Below are 22077 nucleotides of genomic sequence, written 5' to 3' on the forward strand. Positions count from 1 at the left end.
CCTGACCCAATGCAGACCTCAAAGGCTAGGGAACATTCCCTTCAGGACCCCATCTCTGATCTGCCTCCATTTCATCCTTAACTTCAGCCTGCAGTTTCTAATGAATGAGAGGAGTTCCATGTGCCAGGAAAAGCACATGGGCTCTTAACCGTGTGTGGCTTTAGGCTCTTTGGGTGAGGGTCCTCATCGGTGTGAGTCTAGCTTAAGAGGCTGACAGAGTTGGAAATAATGTACGAAACATGCTGGCACACAAGTAGACACTTTTTAAATGCTCACCCTCATTCTAAAGCTACCTGTTCTTCAAACCCCTAGTTCTTCTAATATACCAAACGAAGAAAGGGGTAATACACTGCTTCATACAGGTGCTGAGCCCACAAAAACCCATTTTATGAGCATTTTACAATGCACTTCATATGCACTCTCATTGGGCCCCCAAAATTCTGGTATTAAGCCAATTTTAGAGAGAATGTGACTTGCTCGATGAGGCGAGTAGGAGGGCCTAGGTGAACCTCAGATGTAGGCCCACGTGCTCTTTCCATTGTATCACGCTCGCCATCTCTTCCACTCTGGGGATAGACTTTGCTGAACTGCTATACAGAAAGGAGTTGTAAATGACTCTGTTCCTATCCTTAACGGCCTCCAGCTTATCGAGATGCAACATCTGGTTCCAAAGATGAAAACACTGAACTCTCCTTTTACTTACTGTCAATAAGCCTTTTTCCCCGATTCTAAGCTGCAGACGCCTGCTGGCTTACACTTTCAATACATAATAAAAATCCCTTCTGACTTTAGGGCAAAAGGCCAATACACCTGGTGGATTATTCCCTGTGACCTTCTCTACGTAGCCATGGCTCCCACCAGGGGCAGGCCAGGTCAGCCAAGACTCTTGCATTTTATTGTCAGTGGTTCATTCTCCTTTGATTCAGTGATTCAACCACATTTGGGTACCCACCATACAGCATCACACCTTGAACGTAAGGGGCATTAACACTATGAACTCAGAGGTCCTGAGCCTTTAGGAAAATGGGCAAACGAGCCCACTGATGAACCCAGGAGGGAATATGCTGAGGGACTGGCCAGTAGTGAATTGTCTGTGGTCATTTTGGTCCTTGGGCAAGGTAGTCTTGGCCTCTTTCAGGAAGTGAGTGATTAGGTACAGAATGGGGCACTCTTAAGAACACCGCTGAGGACAAGGAGGTAACAACTGAATAATTCACTTACTCAACAGCACTTCACTCACCTTGCAGTTAACAGGAAAAAAAAATCAGATAATGGAAACTCTGAAAGGTATATTTGAAAGTAGGAAAACTGCAGAGCATAATGGAGACTGGAGGTCAACTCCCAGAAGTAAATGAAATTTTGAGCTCTTTGTGAGGGATGGAGCTGGGTTCATTAAAAAAAAAAAAAAAAAAGATGCACCCCATATTGAGTCCAACATGGACTTAAGACAGCTTGGAGAGGGCAACTTGAGTCTTTCAGGAAGAGGAAGCTACAATGCCTTAAGCAGAATAAAAACATCTGCAGGGAAACTGCCTGTATTGAGAATGAATTTTCATCTCCAACCAACTGGATAACCTAGGTTAACAATGCCATGTAGTGCTGACCTGGCCACAGGGAGCCCACACGTGTAATGGGTCTGCTCCCACATTTCCTTTATCATTCACCTGATTAGAACAGTTAGTATTTTAGTTTCGTTACTGCTCAGTTTCCTGAACATTGGCTCCAAAGGCCTGTACCACCTGGAATCTTTTTAATGAGCAGCACGTTTGCTAGGGAGCTACTCCTTACATAACTATTTCTCTACCAAAGCTCCTCAGGAAGCTCTGCCAGATCCTCCAGGTGGCCACTACTTTAACATCCAGAGACTACAGACTAGATACACTTAAAGACATGTAGAGACAACTGTGTTCTTCTGCAAAATGCATTCTGTTCAGCATGTGTATACCATGTGTGATTTATAACCTTATACTTGAGACACATTTGGAAATAAAATCACTTTATTCTAATTAATTCACAAACAAAAGCATGTTTAAGAGGCCACACAAACATCCGCCTAGCCCCAAACTCAATATCATCTCAGTGAGCTTCCATATGGTGAGAATACCCTCTTCCACTGCAATCCTGAAGCACAAAAGCTATTAATGATTGAGGAGCGGTTTAACTGGTGGCTTCACACTTTATATCCTCACTATCAATTATATTTTTAATGCTAAATCAACGTGGTCATGAGAGATGATTTTCCATGCCTTCAACTGGAACTTCTTGATTAAGCTAACCCTGCAAACAGAAAAGGTTTGTTAGAAGAGCACTAGCTACGTATTCTCAACAAAACAGAAGTCCTCCAAATTATGAAAGCAGGGATGAAGCCCAAGGTTATTAGTTTCTTTCATAAGCTGTTTAAGGCATCCTGCAACCAATAAAACCTCAACTCTACACTTTGAAGCAGAAGCATAATTACTCTGGTATTAGACGTAGCTTCATCAAAGACTTCTGATAAACTTGGCCATGCAATCTCTTAATTCCACAGTTCGACCACCTATAAGGATTAACTTCTCCCCTATTTCCTACATAAATGAAGGTGGGGAACTTTGAGAACCACTGGCCCAGACCAGGGTTTTAAAACGTTTTTCTGTAAAGAATCAGGTAAATACTTTTGGCTTTGTGGGCCATATAGTCTCTGTCACAACTGCTCAACTCTTCCTTTGCCATGGAAAGCAGTCATACACAATACCTAAATGAATAGGAGATGGCTGTGTTTCAATAAAATTATTTACAGAAACAGGTGTCAGGATGGCTTTGGTAAATGAACCACAGGTGGTCAACCTCTGGCCTAGACCAATTCAGTATAAGAGGCCTGAAAAATGACTCTGTATATATTAAATATACTCTGTGACTCCATGAGAATCAACTATAGATTTATCCACAAAAACCCTTTCTAAGTTTCTAAAGAAAATCTGCACAACTATAAAATAAATAAATAAAAATGCAGGCGGGAAAATGAAAATAATCATTTTTAATAGATGGTGAATTCTTAGGTTGATAGGAAGAAATCACACAAACACAAGTTGACTGCCAACATTCCAGAGAACCTAAATCTCAAAGTCCCACTGAGGGATTTAATAAACTTGCCCCTCTCAAATGAGGTGCGCAGAATGACAATGCTCTATCAGATCTTGTGCTCATTCCTGGACTTTGGTGAAATCAGCACTAAGGCTATGCAATAACCACAATAAGATCTTGGCACACTAATCTATACCTGCCTAAGGAAGAATCAGATTCACAATGTAACTGAATCTGATTCTTCCTTAAGCAGGTAAAAGCCTAAGATAATGACTAGAAAACTCTGGACCAGCTCCTTGTTAGAAGAGTTAGATTATTTTTAGAGTAATTTAAACAATATCTCCTCTAATTTGTCAGTTTAATTTATCAAACACAGACTCCCTAAGTTTTATAAGGTCCAGGGGTACCATTCAGTGAATTAAGCAGATGCAAGTTCAACCATGGATTGATGTATCACCTACCGTTCGCCAATCTGCACTGTTTCAGCACCTCACTGAAACCTTCACAAAGCTTAAGGTCACCCTGGTTCTGGGCACACTCCAAAAACTGTTTCACCTCAAAAGAGCATGGGCCATTCTGCTGCTGCTGTGCCAGCTGGGTTCCCTGAGGCTCCTGCAAAGGCATAACATTCGGGACTGTTAAGAAGGAAATCAGGGACTTCCCTGGTGGCGCAGTGGTTAAGAATCTGCATGCCAATGCAGGGGACACGGGTTCGAGCCCTGGTCTGGGAAGATCCCACATGCCGCGGAGCAACTAAGCCCGTGCGCCACAACTACTGAGCCTGCACTCTAGAGCCCGCGAGCCACAACTACTGAAGCCCGTGCGCCTAGAGCCCATGCTCTGCAACAAGAGAAGCCACCACAATGAGAAGCCCGCGCACCGCAACGAACAGTAGCCCCCGCTCGCCACAACTAGAAAGCCCGTGCTCTGCAACGAGAAGCCACTGTAATGAAAAGCAGAGTAGCCCCCGCCCAAAGCCTGCGCACAAGGAAGAGTAGCCCCCACTTGCCCCAACTAGAGAAAGCCCACATGCAGCAACGAAGACCCAATGCAGCCAATAAATAAATAAATAAATAAAAATTAAAAAAAAAAAAGGAAATCAGACTTATACCTGAACAAAGAGCAATAGCCACTCTGTGAGGTTAACTGGGGGAACAGAACTAGAACCAGATGCAAATTAAAGTTTCTATCTAATAACATGGACAGTGAAAAAAATTAAAGGCAGAAGGAAATGAGCTTTAACAAAAATCCCAGTTGTAATCAGAAAGATTCATGAACAAAGATGCAAATAAAGTGGTTATCTGGGCATCTAAAGACCAGTGGTTCAGTGATGTTTCATGGAGGAAAAAATGGGCCTACTGTAGAAAAATAGATGGATGAGAGTTTTAAGTACATCAGAAATACAATAGAGTACACATCCACGCTCCTTAGAGGAGAAAATTCACATATCTCAGAAAGAAGGGCAGTGGCAAATACCAGGTAAGAGATGAGAGAGCACAGAGCCATTAAAAAGATTTCTGAACGCTTAACGAAGATTGAGACTGAATTAGTTAAGCGTGACCAGGACAAACAAAACAAAACATATATATGTGTGTATATATATATATACACATTCATTCATTCACTCATTCATTTATTTATGCCAGGCCACACGGCTTCTGGGGTCTTAGTTCCCCAACCAGGGATTGAACCCCGGGCCCATGACAGTGAAAGCGGCAAGTCTTAGCCACTGGACCACCAGGGAATTCCCCAAAATACTTAAAATAAGGGGAACGTGGCTGCTTGACAGTGCATCAGGTTGAACCGCCACAATTCTACTCCTTGAGAAGAAACACCATTTGTCCAGGACTCTCTGACGCTGGCCTAAGTAAGGTACTAACGCAACTGCTGCCAGGTATGGATAAACCATTCTCCACATGTGGAGACAGTCCCAATACATAAGGCACTTACAACTAACTAGGTTTTCTCATAAAATACACCACCGAAGAGAATGCTGCCCCAAATCTTACCTGGTAAGTGATGTCAGGCCTTGAGGGCTCAGCATTACTTCCTCCACCGAAGCCACCAGTGATGGCATGACCCAGAGTGTGGCCGACGGCAGAACCCACAGCCACGCCGGCTGCAGTGGTTGCCATCTGGGCCATCAGACCTGGCTGCCGGGGAGCAGCAGCAGGGGAGCCAACGGCAGATGGTGGAGCCACTGCTGGTGGCTGAGCTGCGGGCGCTGGCCTGGGCGCAGTTCTCATCTGAGGTGCCCGGCTGTGAAAGAAAGGAACAGAAAGTATGAAGTTCCCACTCCCAACCAAGTTTGGAAATTGTCAACTTTTTTTTTTTTTTTTTAATAAATCCAACGGGATATTAAGTCTATGCTATATTCTTTTTTTAAAAAATAATATTTATTTATTTGGCTGTGTGGGTCTTAGTTGCAGCACGCGGGATCTTCTTTGCGGCATGTGGAATCTTTAGTTGCGGCATGAGGAATCTTCAGTTGCGGCATGAGGGATCTAATTCCCTGACCAGGGACCGAACCCAGGCCCCCTGCATTGGGAGCGCGGAGTCTTAACCACTGGACCATCAGGGAAGTCCCAGGAAATTGTCAACTTAAATAAACAAACAAACAAACGAAAATCCCTTGTATATTAAAATAACCTCAGGATTTCATTTTAAATTATTAAACGCAAATACTACATACATACAAGAAAACCTTACAGAACACAATTCCCTGAACTATTTACATCATTTTCTCTTTAACCTTTTACGGTTGTAATCACCAAGTATTACCTTTTCTTCCCTGCTTTTTTCTAACCATTTCCATGTATTCACAAAGTCTATAGTATCTTTAGAGAACAGTTATTCCAATACGTCATAAAAATCAATATAACTGTTAATGAGACAAAAGCCTCTACCTTCGTGGAGCTGACATGCTATTGAGGGGTCAAATAAATGTTAAGAAAAAAATATTGAGAGAGAGGGCAGCATGTTGTGGGATGCTGCAATTTTAGGACAGTCAAGGGAGGTCTCACTGAGCTGGTAACAATTGAATGAACACGGAAAGATAGTCATATGGGGAAATAAACTAGTCCAATTCCTTCATTTTACAGATTAGAAAACTGAAGCCCAGTAAGTGGAAGTGACTTGCCCGAACTGTTATACCTAAACTGATTTCAACTATTTCCCATCTGTAGAACATTTGGATGTCTTCAAAACTTCACTAATATGTCCAATGTTGCTCCAAAAATCTTTCACACAGATTATACAAACTCTGCATTTTTAGATTGTTTCCTTGGGCGCTCTTCCCTCAAATGATGCTAGGTCAAAACTTTATGACTTCACTTCCTATCAGGTGGTATCTAGTCTAACTTTACAAAAATGTGGTTTCCTCTCCTTTGGATAGCAGCGTCTTTCCATTAAGTGAACTCTTTCCCTATGCTCCTAGCATGCAGTCTGAACACAATTCACCTTAGTCTAGAGAAGCAACGTGGTACTCTGCTAAATGTCCTGAATTTGTCACCGGAAAACTCAGGTCTGAGACCTGGCTTCTCTACTTATTGGTGGCATGACCCTGGACAAGTCACTTATTCTGAGTCTCTAGTTTCCTTACTCCTGTAAAACAGGAAAACATCTACCTCTGAGCCTATCAGGAGGTGCAATTGGCAGTACATTTTACAAGTATTTTATGAACTAGAAAACGTCATGTACACGTGAGGCCTTAGTGACTGTGTCCCCTACTGGGCTGAGCCCTTGGAATGCTCACTGCTCCTGGAAGGTTCTCAAAGATTATTTACTGAACTGAAATACGATCATTTATCCTGATTATACTACCTTACACTTTTTTTTTCTTGCTATTTTAAAAAAAATTTATTTATTTAATTTACTTATTTTTGGCTACATTGGGTCTCCGTTGCTGCGCGTGGGCTTTCTCTAGTTGCCGCGAGGGGGGGGGCTACTCTGCATTGTGGTGCGCGGGCTTCTGATTGCGATGGCTTCTCTTGTGGAGCATGGGCTCTAGGCACAAGGGCTTCAGTGGTTGTGGCGTGCGGGCTTCAGAAGTTGTGGCGCACAGGCCCAGTAGCTCCGCGGCACGTGGGATCCTCCCGGACCAGGGCTCGAACCCGCGTCCCCTGCACTGGCAGGCGGATTCTCAACCACCAGGGAAGCTCTTCTTGCTATTTTTGACGTTTCAGCCAAATTACACTTAGGAATATCCATTTCTTTCTAGAAGTGGCCTGTTTTAACTTAAAATGGACTCTAAGTATTTTAAGTAATAATTCATGGACATTCCAAATTAGCAAGTTTGCCACTAACGGGAAAACTAGCCAAAGCCCTACAACCAGCTTGCGGCGACCGGAGGCGGGCCCACGCCGCCCCAGCCTTCGGACTCCCCCGTCCCCCGCCGCCCCGCCGCCCCGCCGCCCCGAGGCCCAGCGCAACCTCCCTCTGCGTCACGGCGCCGGCAGGGCCCCAAACCTCGCGGTGGCCTCACCTGGCCGGAGGGGCTACGCGGGAAGTGCGGCTTCGGCTTCCACGAGGCATCTTAAATGCGTGGCGAAGCGGAGTCCTCAAGCGCGAGACTCGGAGGAGACCCTGGCTGCTTCTGCGACGAGCGAGAGCGGAAGTCGGAAGGCGGGGCTAGACTCAGCGCGCGGCCAATCAGAGCACAGGCAGAGGCTTTCCTTTCGCCGACGTCTCCGCGGGTCTGAAGGTCACAGGAAGAGCAGGACGTCACGGCGGCGCCTTGTCGTGCACGGTTGACGTCAGGAGCTCGGCGCCAGGACTGTTTAGAAAACCGGAAGTGGCCGTGTTGTTGTGCAGACCTTGTCCTCCGAGCCTAGCGCGAGTCACAACCGCGAGCTGTTTGCTTCCTAGGGCCCAAGAACCGTCGCTACTACCTTCAAACGTTTGCCTTATTAACATGGTAGGTCAGCTCCAATCTTGAGAGAGTGAGTCAGAGCTCTGGCGTGATTGTCGCTGGACCTTGGGCCAGTTACTTAACCTTTCTCACCATTAAGTTACTCATTTGGGTAAATATTTTTTGAGGCACAATGTGGGCACATAATAAGACGGAAAACTTTAGGGATCGACAGAGCTGAGTTGGTTCTACTTGTATTTTGTCCGTGGATCCAGTCAACAAAAGTTAAATTCAGACAGTAATAATGCCTTACATTTATGTATTTCATACATTTCAAACCCCTTTCATATATTATAGAATTTGTGCCCGTAATTGGTAGGGTATTCGTTCACTGATAATTAAGTGAGATGTTCTGAATGATCTCCAAGTGCTAGCTAGGTTCTGGAGATAGAGCAGGAAATAAGACTACCTCCAAGGAGTTTAAATTCAGGGAGGCAAGAGACAAACACCTACATAAATTAGATGGTGGTGATATGAAGCGAAAGCAGGGTAAGGGTGGTAGGGAGTTAGGGGTTGGAGAGGGCATGAGTCTTTGAAGAGGAAGTATTTGAATGGAGTCCTTGAGGAAGTGCGGAAGCAAGCCTTGTGTTTATCAAGGGTACGAGCATTCCTGGCAAAGGGAACGGCAATTGCAAAGGCCCCAAGGATCTGTGCTTCAGTGATACTTGGTGTGAAATGCTCTTTTTTTTTTTTTAATTAATTAATTTATTTATTTTTGGTTGTGTTGGGTCTTCGTTTCCGTGAGGGCTTTCTCTAGTTGCGGCAAGCGGGGGCCACTCTTCATCGCGGTGCGCGGGCCTCTCACTATCGTGGCCTCTCTTGTTGCAGAGCACAGGCTCCAGACGCGCAGGCTCAGTAGTTGTGGCTCATGGGCCTAGTTGCTCCGCAGCATGTGGGATCTTCCCACACCAGGGCTCGAACTCGTGTCCCCTGCATTAGCAGGCGGATTCTCAACCACTGCGCCACCAGGGAAGCCCTGAAATGCTTTTAACAGTACATTTTAGCGCCTCTGCAGTAGGGGACAAGTTAACTAGTGGCATTTCATGGGGGGCTTCATGGGAAAGTCCTTGGGGGTGGGGTGGGATTTATGGAGGAGAGAAAGCAGAGGTAGAACCTCCATTTCTGCTTGGATGCCAATCAGAAATTTCCCCCTTCCACCAGAGGTAGCAGAGTTTAACACAGCCTTTCCAGCAACAGCAGAATGTTTGTGGAACTGAGGGGTAAATAATGCAAAAAACTTTTGTGAAAAACAAAGTTTTATTTTCACAGAACTTTTTAAAGAAATGAAAGGTTTAAAAATGATAAGCCTTTGTATTCGCCTTTGGATAATTCATAAAAAGAGATGGGAGAAAGAAACCTTATTTATAAAGGACATTCTGGCACCAGAAGAGCTTAGAGTGAGCAGAGCTTTGGACAGACAGGCATGCAGACCAGAACAGAGACAATTTTAATCATACTTAGCTAAGTCATTAATTCCTAAATTGAAGAGAGAAAATTAGATGTTTGTACAAGGTTATTTTGTGATAGTAAAAGATTAAACAATCTAAATTCCTGTCAGCAGAATACAGGTTAAAAAAAAATTATGGCACATTCACACAATATGCAGCTATAAAAAAGAAAGACGTTTTTCTGTGTATTGATATGAAATGATTTCCAAGATAAACTGTCAAGAGAAAAAAAGCCAGGGGCAGAATTGAGTATAGGGTGCTATTTGTGAAATGGAGAGAAAAGCCCATAGTGTACATGCATAAAATATCTTTAGCTGATAACACTAGTTGCCTTCAGGCAGTGGCACAGGGGTGAGACTTTTACTGGTAACATTTTCTATCTCTTGGATTTTGAAACAGTTAATGTATTACCTCTATTCAAAAGACAAGAACATGTAAAAAGTTAAAATGAATAGCAAAAAAGTGGGAATTGAAAATAAATAGAATTCTGCTACCTATCATTTGCAGTTTGGTGGGTTAGGTGTGCTGAAGTTCACACTTTAGTAAAATTTATATAACAACTTATTCCGTAGTGATCTCAGTCATTCTCAACAAATGCAATTACAGTGATCAAAATTTGAACAACGAACTCTTGCAGGCATTGTTACAGATATTTGATACAGATATTTCGCTGAATGGACTTTTGATGATTGCAGTAAAAATTCTACTGAAATTAGGTGGTAAATATCAGAAGTTTTAAAACTGTGCAAACTCTGTTCCAGAAATTCCATGTCTAAGAATTTGAGAAAGTCATGAATGTGAAAGAAATTAGCCATAAGGATGTTGATTTAACAAAATGTATAAAATAGGGAAAATGTGAAATAACCTAAGTGTCCTGCAATATACAATTAGTTAAATAAGTTATAATACATACATACAATGAAATGCTATGCAGCCATTCAAAATGTTGTGAAAGAATATCTGAAGTGAGAAGTATCTTCACAAAATACCAAGTGAAAGAGCAGGTTACAAAGTAGTATACATAGTATGTTTGTATTTTGAGAAAGTTCTTTTATATTTTAAAGGCTGTAATTATATACATCCCAGTAGTGATGTTATCCATTGGATAGTGATTTCTTTCTTCCTTTTTTTTTTTTTTTTTTGGCTTGTCTGTATTTTCCAATTTGTCTACAGTGAACACACAATAATTAAACCTACATTGGTGGTTTAAAATATGTCCTCAAATTCCTTGACACTCCCTTCAAAAGGTGGAGCCTAATTCCTCTCCAGCCTCCTGAAAGACCCTGAGTTAGAATCATTCAGCTAAGCCACTCCCAAATTCTTGACCCACAGAAACTGAGATAGTAATTTGTTACACAGCAATAGGTAACTAATACACATAACTTCTACAGTGACCATATTTAAATTTTAAAAGCTGTAGTATCTAAAATGAGCAAAATCTAGTTAGAACATCTTACAGTGTTGCTTTAACATAGCTGATGTCTGTCTGGGTATGCTGTACTTTACAGCAGGAATTGTGTAGGAACTGAGATGTTTAAGACATTAAGGTCCATACACTGTAAATGTAGTTTTTTCTTTGGACAACTAAGACATAGTTATATGAATATAGTGCCTTGCACATATCATACAAAAAAGAATGAATGAATGAATTAAACTGTTGATCTAAAAGTACAGAATACTATAAAACAAATGGTTAAGTGGTGTTTATATGAAGTTCTAAAGGATTTTAAAGGAATGGACATTCAGTGTGGATGAAGGCTTCAGGGAGAAAGTGGCACTTGGTGCCACTTTCACTTAGGTGAAATTAGTTTTAGAAAAATTAAAATTGTAAAGGGCACACTGAGTAGCACAGCACAGATTCAAAGGAAGAAGCAGAATTGAATATGGTGAATTTAGAGGACAGAAGACGTGTGTCACGAACCAGTGTGTTTTTGGAAGTTGTGAGAAACAAACTTAAGAAAATCCAATAGATGGGGACTTGCCTGGTGGTCCAGTGTCTTCCAATGCAGGGGACGCGAGTTCCATCCCTGGTCAGGGAACTAAGATCCCACATGCTGCAGGGCAACTAAGCCCGCGTGGCACAACTAGAGAGAGAAAACCCACACGCCACAACTAGAGAGAAGCCTGCGCGCTGCAACGAAAGATCCCGTGTGCCACAGTGAAGATCCCATGTACCACAGCTAAGACGCGACGCAGCCAAAAAAAAAAAAAAAAAAAAAAATCCAATAGATGATTTGCAGCATAATATAAGGCATCTAAGCTTTTTGGCCTGCAAAGTTAGAGCAGCACTGAGGGTCTTTATATTATTAAAATGGTCTTCTGAAGATTAATCTGGACATGTCTGAGATATAGCAGAGGGAGACTAGGGGTAAGGAAAAAAATCCTGAAGGCTAAGACAGTGGTGATGGGAACATTATTACTAATTATTTGAGTGCCTGTTGTATACCAGGCACTGAGAGCTTTACGTGCGTTATTTCATTTATGCCTCACAAGAACTCTTGAAATAGGTACTGTATCATCCCTATTTTATAGGTAAGGAAACAGATGCTTAGAGTTTAAGCAACTTGCCCAAGTCCATACAGGTGTTTGACTCCAAAGCGAAGACTCCTACCATACCACACTGCCTGAATGTTGGAGACATTTTAAAAGAATTAGTGAAGTGAGTGAAAGAATTTAAGACTTCCCTGGCAGTCCAGTGGTTAAGACTCTGCACTCCCAATGCAGGGGGCAAGGGTTCCATCCCTGGTTGGGGTACTAAGATCTTGCATGCTGCATGGTGCGGCCAAAAAAAAAAAAGGCTTCGTGACTAGAGAGGAAGAAGAGGGATCATGTTCTGTAAACTTAAAAATAATTACCATGTATTGAGCACCGGTTATGTGCCAAGCCCTTAAGGGTGTCAGACATTTTATATATTTTATCTATAATCCTGTTTGGCGAAGTAACCCAATATTATTCCCATTTTACAAATGCAAAACCTGAAGCGTGGTGGAACTTGAAAGTAGCTACCACTCAGAAGTTTGCTGAATGTCAGATTGATGAACACCCATAGCTAGGATTAAAATTCAAGTTGCTCCTTCCAGAACACCACCCTTCTCCCCCAACAAAGGACTCACCGCTGGGCGCAGAGACCTGACTGAATGCAGAGTGAAGAGAAAGAAAAGGGACCCTGCCATACTCTGCATAATTTTTAAACTATAACCCTAGTTCTTGGACATGGAGTTTGTGGGTGGTTCTGAACCACAGAAGGATGTCTACAGTTGAGGAAAACTGTGATGCTGGGAAGAGTTAATGTTTTTGAGTATCGGTTACGCCACGTTTTCTAATTAGCTGTATGACCTCTGGAAAGTTACTTGAGTTCTGTGCCTCAGAATCCCGTCCGTAAAATGGAGATAGCATTCGCTTTAAAGGATTGCTGTGGGGTCAGCAGCGCAGAGAACCTAGCATACAGCATTACAATTTAAAATATTCCTATTCTGGCAAATAAATATTAAGCCTGCACAGTAGTATATGACACTTGGGTTGAAATCTTGACAAATTCCTATCTTTGTTCTGCCCACATTCATCTTTGCGACCCCTTCTTTGCAGATAAGAACTCAAATATTTGTGGACTTGAAACAAGTTACCACAGCAACTTAAAAAAAACAAAACACCAGAAGAGTTAAAATGCCATTCTTGCTGCTCTTTTAATTAAAAACCCTAAACAGGCATACCCACTTGGATGTTACTTAATTAACAATCAGTAAGGAAAAGATACTGAACTTAAGCGATGTCGAAAAGAAGTTCTGTTGAGCAACATGGACTGTTCCCCTTAGGACCACAGTTACAGCTGGAGTCAGAGAAAATACTTTTATCAGGTCCTTCGGGTATGGGTATCCTGTTGAAAACCAGACAAAAACATAAGTCAGTTATTCTCTTTAGTCCGTGCATAAAAACTGGAAGTAAATCCCTTACTTGTATTTTTAGAAAGATGTTTTCTGCGTTTCCCAGCCCCTTCTACCCAACTAAAAAATTCCAAAAGGTAGAATTTTAACTGCCGCCGGGAGATAGGCTGGGAGTTTAGGGGGCCCAGCTAATAACTCGCTACGCAGGGCAGCCTCAGGAGGTGGCGACTGTGCCGCGTTCGAGTCGCAGGGGGCGTACCGGAGCGTTACCAGGGCGCTCGCGCGGTTGCCCTGGGCCCCGGCCTGTGGCTGCCCGCACGCACCAGCGCTCAGGCGAGACGGGTGCGCGGCCGGGGCTGCAGCTGGCGCTGGCGACGCTTGCGCTGGCCGTTGAGGAGCTTCTGCGCGATCCTGCGCTCGTGGCCGCCGGGCACCCACCAGTTGGTGCGCAGTTCCCGCTCGCGCCGCGTCCGGCCCTTGCTGCGCCCGGCCCCGCAGGCCGGGAAGTCGCGCAGGTAGTAGTAATCCGGACAGTCATAGAGCTCCTCCTCGGAGCCAACCAGCGGCCACGCTTCGGGTGGCGGCGGCTGGGCCTGACCCTGGACACCGGGAAAGGCCGGGTCCATCGCGCCTGGCCTCCTGGTCGCCCGCGCGCGCCCCGGCGCGCGCGAGTTTCTGGAGGCCCCCCCCCCCCCCCCAGCGCTTCGATTGGCTCCGCCGAAGGTGGCGGGGCCTAGGGCCGACGTCACAGAGCCGGGAAGGTACTCCGCGCGAGGCCTCTGCGATCTGGCACGTGGAACCGTGATCCCTTCCTCCATCCCGGCCTGTGCGCCGCCGGAGCGAGAAGGGTATTTGGCAAAATTCGACCAAACACTTGTTTATGTCGGTCAAAAATGGGAAATTATCCAAGTATCAAGTGTGAGGGAGCTGTGCATTCCTCTGGCGGACTTTTATCAGCATTGAACATTTTGTTAGGCTATTTGATGACAGGAGTAAGTGCTCAATAAATGATGCAAAGTGAAAAATGAGCTTTTGAAGTAATATCTCTGGTATCCCAGTAATATATTTTTAAAACATGTCTGGAGTGAAAGGAAATGCTTTGGAATGCTAAAAGTATTTCTGGCTGGTAGGGACATACACACATTAGTTCTTTTTCCTTTCCACAGTCCACGTGTTTGATAAGGGGTACGAATTAACTGTATTAAGCGAGCGAGCGATTAAGAAGGGAAAGTCACCCTGCCTGGTGCAAGGCCGGGAACCGCGTGCAATTTCGGATTATCAGCAGGTGCCCAAGCCCTGCGGCCAGGGGACGCTAAAATTGTGGTAGCTTGATGCGCCGGCAGTTTTGGGGTGAGGGCCGAGAGTTGGTAGCGGCCGCGCGGGGGAACCAGCGCGAGTCCAGCGTCCTACCCGCCAGCCTCGGGTGCGCCCGGCCCCGCGGGCGTTGGGGGAAGGATGCTCCCCGAGAGCTGCAGAGGCGAGAGGAATCAGGCCGAGTGCCCTGCGCTCAGAAAAGGCCAGGCCTACCTCCTCGCCGAGGGCAGCTGCACAGCTGAGCAGGAGTCATTAACACCCTCCGGCACCCGAGGCTCTGCGGCGACTCCCCGGTCTAATTACCTAATTACTGTCTCCGTAAACGCTGCTCTCAGGGAGTTATTGCGACGAATGCCTTTGTTTTGGTTTGGTTTAACTAGCGCAGATAATTCTCTTCCCACGAAAACTGCATCTATCCCCTCGGGGATTTTTTTTTTAATAGATCGAAAATAATTCAATACTTTAAAAAAAAAAAAAAGTCCTTTTCAGGTATTTGATCTTGCTGAGTTTCTGTCTGTGACCAAGTTGCCAATTTGAGTTTTTTTTCTGCTCTCTGAAGTATCCCTGGTGGGGCGTGGCCTACATATCACGCTCCGAGGGCAATTTTGTTAGTTCCTTAAATGAGCAAATCCCAAGAGAGAGTTTTTAATAAAACGCAGAGAGGATTTTCTCTTCCACCCACGTGTCTTACACCTGCTACTGGGAAAGAGAGAAACTAATATTTATCCCTCTACCACTCTCCCACACGTCATCTCTTTTTAAAACTCTCTTTAGAATTTGTTATGAAAATATTCAGACCTTCTCAGAAGTGAAAATAGAACAAAGAACTCCCGTATCCCATCACACGGATTCAACAATTATCAAGATCCTGTCAGGTTTGCTTTACGCCTTTCTGTTTTGCTCTGCTGCAGACCTTATGTCATTTTACTCCTATATATCTCAGTATACAGCTCTAAAAAAACTAGACTTTTTTCTTACATAACCTCAGTGCCATTTTCATACTTGACAAAGTCAACTTGGCCCTGTTATCATCTAAAACCCAGTCCAGAATCAAATTTCTCTGATTGTCTAAAAGACAATAGAAAACATACAACTCAGAATACATACAGAATCTACACATGAAATTTTCTTGTATGGTGTTTAAGTCTCTTATAATCTAGGGTGGGCCCCTGCCCTTTTCATTTTTCCGTGTCATGACTTGCTGCAAAAACTGGGTCAGTTGTCCTGTAAACTGCCCCACTTTGTGGATTTTTCTGTTTCCTTGTCGTGTCATTTAACTTCTTCCTCTCTCTCCCATATCGTGTAAATGGAGGTTGGCTCTAGAGGCTAGGAGGTGATGTGTGTTGGTATCACACCAGGAGACCCGCAATAGCTCATGGTCCCAATTTTAGTGATCAATAGGCTCAGGTGGTGACAGCCTGCCCCTGCAATTGTATAGTTCCACATTAAGCTTTTATCTAATAGTTTCAACTATAGTTCATTGCTTTATTTGCTGTTGTGTTCATTTGCTATTATCTCATTAGGGGCTGTGAAATAGTAATTTTCTAATTCAATCCTTTCTTCCACATTTATTAGCTAGGATTCTTTCCCTCATGAATTTAGACTCTTTGGTTACCCTGATATACCTTTTTTCTTCCAGTTTTATTGGTATATAGTTGATGTACAGCACTGTATAAGGTGTACAGCAAAATGATTTGACTTAATACATCATGAAATGATGACCACAGTAAGTTTAGTGAATATCCATCATCTCATATAGATACAAAATTGAATAGAAAAATATTTTTTTCCTTGTGATGAGAACTCAGGATTTGCTCTGTTAACTTTTGTATATCACATACAGCAGTGTTAATTATATTTATCATGTTGTATGTTACATCCCTAGTACTTACTTGTCTTATACCTGGAAGTTTGTATCTTTTCACTACCTTCATCCGATTCCCCCCTCCCCCCATACTACTCTCCCACACATTACCACTAGACCTGTCCTACAAGAAATGCTACAGGGATTCCTTCAGGTTGAAATGAAAGGATGCGAGACAGTGACTTGTAGCCAGATATAGGCATAAAGATCCCTGTTAAAGGTAAATACATGGGCACATATAAAAACCTATTGTTGGGGCTTCCCTGGTGGTGCAGTTGTTGAGAATCCACCTGCCAATACAGGGGACACGGGTTCGATCCCTGGTCCAGGAAGATCCCACATGCTGCGGAGCCACTAAGCTCGTGCGCCACAACTACTGAGCCTGTGCTCTAGAGCCCGTAAGCCACAACTACTGAGCCCGCGTGCTGCAACTAGTGAAGCCCGTGCGCCTCGAGCCGGTGCTCCACAACGAGAGAAGCCACCACAATGAGAAATCTGCGCACTGCAACAGAGTAGCCCCCGCTCGCTGCAACTAGAGAAAGCCCACGCACAGCAACGAAGACCCAACACAGCCAAAAATAAATAAATAAAACCTATTGTTATAAATTTTTTTGTAACCCCACTTTTAATTTTTCACAGGATTTAAGAGACATGCTACAGTGATCAAAACATGTAGTACTGGAATAAGGCAAACATATACACCAATGGAACAGAATAGAGAACCCAGAAGTAAGCTCTTGCATATATGATCAAATGCTTTTCAACATATGGTTCTGGGTAAACTGGATATCCATTTGCGAAAGAATGAAATTGGACCTTTACCTTACATCCAATACAAAAATTAGCTCAAAGTGAATCAAAGACCTAAACATAAGCTCTAAATCTATAAAACTCTTAGAAGCAAACGTAGTGGAAAAGCTTTATGACATTGGATTTGGCACTGATTTCTTGGATATGACACCAAAAGCACAGACAACAAAAGAAAAAATAGATAAATTAGACTTCATCAAACTTGAAAACTTTTGTGCTTCAAAGAACACTATGAAGAGAGTGAAAAAGCAACTTATGGAATGAAAGAAAGTATTTGCAAATCATTTATCTGATAAGGGTTTAATATCCAGAATATATAAAGAACTCCTACAGCTCAACAACAACCAAAAAACAACCCAGCTTAAAAATGGGCAACAGACTTGAATATACATTTCTCCTTTCCTAACCTTCCTTGCCATATTGATTTTTAGCCCTCTGTGGTACTCCAGCAGCTATGATAAACAATATGGGGTCTGTGCCAGTTACCAATTTATTGCCTTTTGGCTCCAAATTCACCCTTCATTGCTTGCTGTGCAAAAATTGGAGCTGGACCATTTAAGTATTTTTTTCTTTACCAGTTGGCACAATGTTAGTCTTTGTCAGGTGAGGGGCTCCAGAGAGTAATTGCAGGAGGAAGGGGTTTCCCTTCTCATTCTGATGTACTCTTTCAGCAGGCTCCTGCAGCATGCATGCGTTCCTTAGTGCTCAGCTCCTGCGGTGCAGATGGCTTCCCCAGCACCAGGGTTCTGCAGCTCATGTAGCTCTTCCAGAGCCCCGCTCCTGCAGTGACAGTGGCCAGCACCACCCAGCCAGTAGTTTTCCCCTGAATCCTCCCATCCTTGGTTGGCTTTGTGTCAGGGTGCCTCCACTGAGATACCTCTCCAAGAATGACTTTCCTTGACACCGTAGAAGGTAGGTTTCTGGCAAGTTCTGGAGGGCAAATTTCCAGCAACTACCATTGCTGTGTAAAGCTCAGCTTCTCTGTACACCAGTCCCAAATCTCAGACATAGAGTTTTGGGTAAAGTAGAAAAGGATAGCTTTATTACTTTGCCAGGCAAAGGGGGACTCCTGCCTGGAAAAACTATGTGTCCCAACCCGGGAGGATTTGATGAGGGGTTTTACAACAGTGGTTCAAAGGTGGGGTCTCAGACAAGATTAGGGTGTGTTCGAGGCTTGCACTCGCTTGATCTCTTCTCAGGTGGTGGGTCTCCTAATCTTGATGAGCTTCTCTGGTCCCTTTCATCTCGCCTCAGCTGGTTTCCTGGCTGCTCCTCCCTTGATTAGCAACAGTTTGAATCTGCCCTTTGGAACTCAGGGAAGGTCATGGAGACTAGAGTCTTGCCTATAAGAAACAGGGGACAAAAGGGCCTCTATGCCTGGGAGCCTCACAGGGCCTCACTCGGTTTCACCGTTGGCCCAGCATTGAGCGACTTCTGTGCCATCCAGTTACCCACAGCTGTGTAACTCTCCAGCAAGGTCTGGATCTCAGCCCTCGCCCTCCACCTCAGCTTAGGGGGTGATGGATGCACCTTATATATGCCAATCCTATATTCTCCAGAGTTCTCTTTACTTTTTGGCTAGGAGCCAATCCCACTTTACTCAAATCCCCTATTATAGTTAACACTTATATGTATTAAAATTTCGCTGTTCAAATCGCTGTGTGGCTTCCATCTCCCAATTTGACCCTGAGTGATACGGGGTCTCTGCCCAACACAGCAAGGAAGAAGGATGCCCATTCTCTCACCATTATACAGTATGGTGTGCTAAACCGGTAGTGGGACAGAGTATTGGGGGTAGTGGGTAAGAAGATACCTAGAGGGTCCATGAAGACTGAGAGAATTAAGCTGAAAGGATGAGGAGGGGATCAGGGCACTCCAAGTTCATCATTAACACCTCCTCTTGTCTTTCTTCCCACCATCACTAAATCTCTGAGTTATATCAATTCTATCTCCCAAGTCTGGTCCATGCCTTCCACCCCACTGCCACATCTCATGTCAGGCCATCATCGTCTCTGGCTGGTTTATTGTGAGGGCCCTCTAATTATCCTCTTTGCTTCCACCCCTTGTTCAGCCTCTTCTCCACAATGAAGCCAGAGAGATTCTTCTAAAAGACAAATGTGAGTCCTTGATTAAAAACTGTTGGTTGCTGCCCATTGCCCCTAGGACAAAATCTGACTCATTGGGCCACAAGGTTTGGAAAGATCTGGCCTCTGCTCACCTTTTCAGTTTCATCTTGTGCCACCTCTCCCTGTATTCTTACTCTCCAGCCACATGGAATGTTTCCTTAGGAACCTTTATTAGTACTGTTCCCTCTTCCAGGAAACCCTCTCCCTACCACCACCTTCACCCTTCCGCTCTCATCTTTGCTTCCTTAGCTCATCCTTAGCCTCGGCTAAGATATCTACTCCTCGGAGAAGACTTCCCAAACCTATCTTTCTCTGATCTGGCTAGGCGCCCCTTGTGTATATTTCAGTCAAACCCGGTACTTTTCTCATAATGCTTATCACAGTCTGGTAACTGTCTGTTAACATGTATGTCCCCTCACTACCATAACATGAAATTCATACTTCGTGGCAAGAAAAGAAAAATTTAAACATAAAAACTTTTCTCTGCCCTTTGGCCTCCTCTCTCCCCTCTACTGTGCATTGTGTATCTGCATTATGCATCGACCAAACCTCCCCATAGGCAGAAATACCTGCTCAGCCATAAAGAGCAACATTCTCCTAGCACCAACAAGACAACTCCTTAAAAGATAACATTCCTTCCTGATTTTGTAAGGAAGGGGTCACGATGACCCACTACTTTGCACTCACAGATCTGGATTGTGTAAACTGTCAATAATGCGTCACTTAATGTACAGCTCCTTGTCTCAAAAAAACTTATATAACTGTGCTTTGACTTCTAATGGGCGGAACAGTTCTTGGAGCTTTCTGAGAGGCTGTTCTCAGGTTATAATCCTCAATTTGGCTTGAATAAAATTTTCCATTTCTTAGATGGACTGATTAATTTTTCGTCGACACTACACTACAAGCTCCATGAGGACTGAAACTCTTGTTCACCCTTGTTTCCTCAGCATCTATTAATATTATAGTGCATGGTACATATTAGGTGCTCAATAAATGTTGGGGAGAAAAGAATGAACCAGCAAAGATGACAGGGAGAATGTGTGAAAGTATGTCATGTAAGCAGAGTGTAGGGACATGGGTAAGAGTGGCTGGACCTGAAGGGCCCTGTAATTTATACTGAGCAATTTTTACTATAAAATATAAATCAAACACCCCACATTGGCTGCTGGTGATTGAACTGGGCTTCCTGTTCATACATTTGGTTTGACCAGCACAGTTTTAAGAACCTTTGAATGTGTATGCCTTTCAGTTTGCCACAATTCCCACTGGTCCCCACATTGCATGGGCCTCCTTTCCTCATTGAAGCTGGCTGCCTGCCTCACTGAGATCTGTCTTTGCTATCCCTGCAGATGTATGGGGGGTAATTTAAAGAGGGAGAGGATTTAAAGAGGGGGATTTAAGATATGAGTTCTAGAAAGATAAATCCACCCTCAGTGAAGGTGTGCTTTGAGGATTCCTAGGGAGAAGTGAATTTGTTTCATTCAAAGAGCCCTGGGAATAAAGGTAGGCTCAGAAAATCAGAGGCATCGACCACATTTTGAACAGCTCACGTCTTCAGACTGCTAAGTTGGCCATTGCCAGGCCGAGTCCATCCTCTCCTGTTTGCTTTCTGAAATGCAAACTGCCCTGATGAAATCTGAAGTCAGAGCTGCAACATTGACTCAGCAGCCTGCCATATTGCAAGGCCTTATGCCAGGAGCTGTGGGGGGATATAAAATGTCAGGGGAGGCTGGAATATAGCATCTCCTAGGGGAAATGGCAGCCGTGGACAGATAAATTAAAAAAAAAAGGCTCCATGCTCCCAATACGGGGACCTGTGTTCGATCCCTGGTCAGGGAACTAGATCCTGCATGCATGCCGCCACTAAAAGATCCCGTGTACAGGGAACTTACTCGGTGCTCTGTGGTGACCTAAATGAGAAGGAAATCCAAAAAAGAGGGGATATATGTATACACATAACTGATTCACTTTGCTGTACAGTATAAACTAACACAATATTGTAAAGCAACTATACTCCAATAACAATTTAAAAAATAAAAAAATTTAAAAATTTAAAAAATAGAAAAATAAAAGATCCTGCGTGCTGCAACTAAGACCCAGTGCAGCCAAACAAACAAACAAATAAATAAATAAAATATTTTTAAAAATAAAGTTAAATGAAATGAAAAACTTGGACTTCCCTGGTGGTCCAGTGGGTAAGACTCCGTGCTCCCAATGCAGAGGGCCTGGGTTCAATCCCTGGTTGGGGAACTAGATACCGCACGCACACCGCAACTAAGAGTTCATGTGCCACAGCTAAGACCCGGTGCAGCCAAAATAAATTAATAAATAAATAATAAATAAGTAAATAAAATAAAATAACTTTAAAAAACCATGCATTAAATAAATAATAAATTAAAAACTTAAGCTCTGTGAAGGACAGTTAACAAAATGAAAAAACAAGTCACAGACAGGGAGAAAATCTTTGCAAAACACATATTTGATAAAGGAGTGGTATCAAAAATATATAAAAAAACTCTTTTAAACTCAACAATAAGAAAACTAACTTCCTGACTAAAAGTGGGCAAAAGATCTGAACAAACACCTCACCGAAGAAGATATAAAGATGGCAAATATGCATGTGAAAATATGCTCAACATCATATGTCATTAGGGAATTGCAAATT

General features: G+C 43.5%; 2 protein-coding genes across 3 annotated transcripts; both read right to left on the reverse strand.

Moving 5' to 3' along the window:
* Positions 1–1975: 1975 nt before the first annotated feature.
* Positions 1976–7702, reverse strand: CHCHD2 (coiled-coil-helix-coiled-coil-helix domain containing 2). The gene is made up of 4 exons (XM_082358701.1): positions 7544–7702; positions 5070–5319; positions 3522–3672; positions 1976–2277 (listed from the first exon to the last, which is right to left on the reverse strand). The coding sequence occupies exons 1-4, from the start codon at positions 7591–7593 to the stop codon at positions 2267–2269; spliced, it is 462 nt and encodes a 153-aa protein (XP_082214827.1). The 5' UTR covers positions 7594–7702; the 3' UTR covers positions 1976–2266.
* Positions 7703–13075: 5373 nt separating this feature from the next.
* Positions 13076–14259, reverse strand: NUPR2 (nuclear protein 2, transcriptional regulator). 2 transcript variants are annotated; one of them, XR_014235323.1, is made up of 2 exons: positions 13558–14259; positions 13076–13291 (listed from the first exon to the last, which is right to left on the reverse strand). XR_014235323.1 is itself a non-coding variant. In XM_082358695.1 (2 exons), exon 1 carries the CDS (start codon positions 14114–14116, stop codon positions 13628–13630), a length of 489 nt encoding a protein of 162 aa, XP_082214821.1. In that variant the 5' UTR covers positions 14117–14254; the 3' UTR covers positions 13076–13291; positions 13622–13627. The 2 variants fall into 2 exon arrangements, 1 of the variants encoding a protein (XP_082214821.1); XM_082358695.1 differs by having other exon boundaries at positions 13622–14254.
* Positions 14260–22077: the final 7818 nt, after the last annotated feature.

Source organism: Balaenoptera borealis, assembly GCF_965194805.1.
Source record: "Balaenoptera borealis genome assembly, chromosome: 16".
Taxonomy (NCBI): Eukaryota; Metazoa; Chordata; class Mammalia; order Artiodactyla; family Balaenopteridae; genus Balaenoptera; species Balaenoptera borealis.

Bases quoted from the DNA above. Each gene is read 5' to 3' on its own strand.
- NUPR2 (XM_082358695.1), bottom strand. From the start codon at position 14,116: ATGGAGGAAGGGATCACGGTTCCACGTGCCAGATCGCAGAGGCCTCGC.
- CHCHD2 (XM_082358701.1), bottom strand. From the start codon at position 7,593: ATGCCTCGTGGAAGCCGAAGCCGCACTTCCCGCGTAGCCCCTCCGGCC. The intron at 5,320-7,543 runs GTGAGGCCACCG...TTTCTTTCACAG, and splicing joins CGCGTAGCCCCTCCGGCCAG to CCGGGCACCTCAGATGAGAA. The intron at 3,673-5,069 runs GTAAGATTTGGG...ATGCCTTTGCAG, and splicing joins GGCCTGACATCACTTACCAG to GAGCCTCAGGGAACCCAGCT.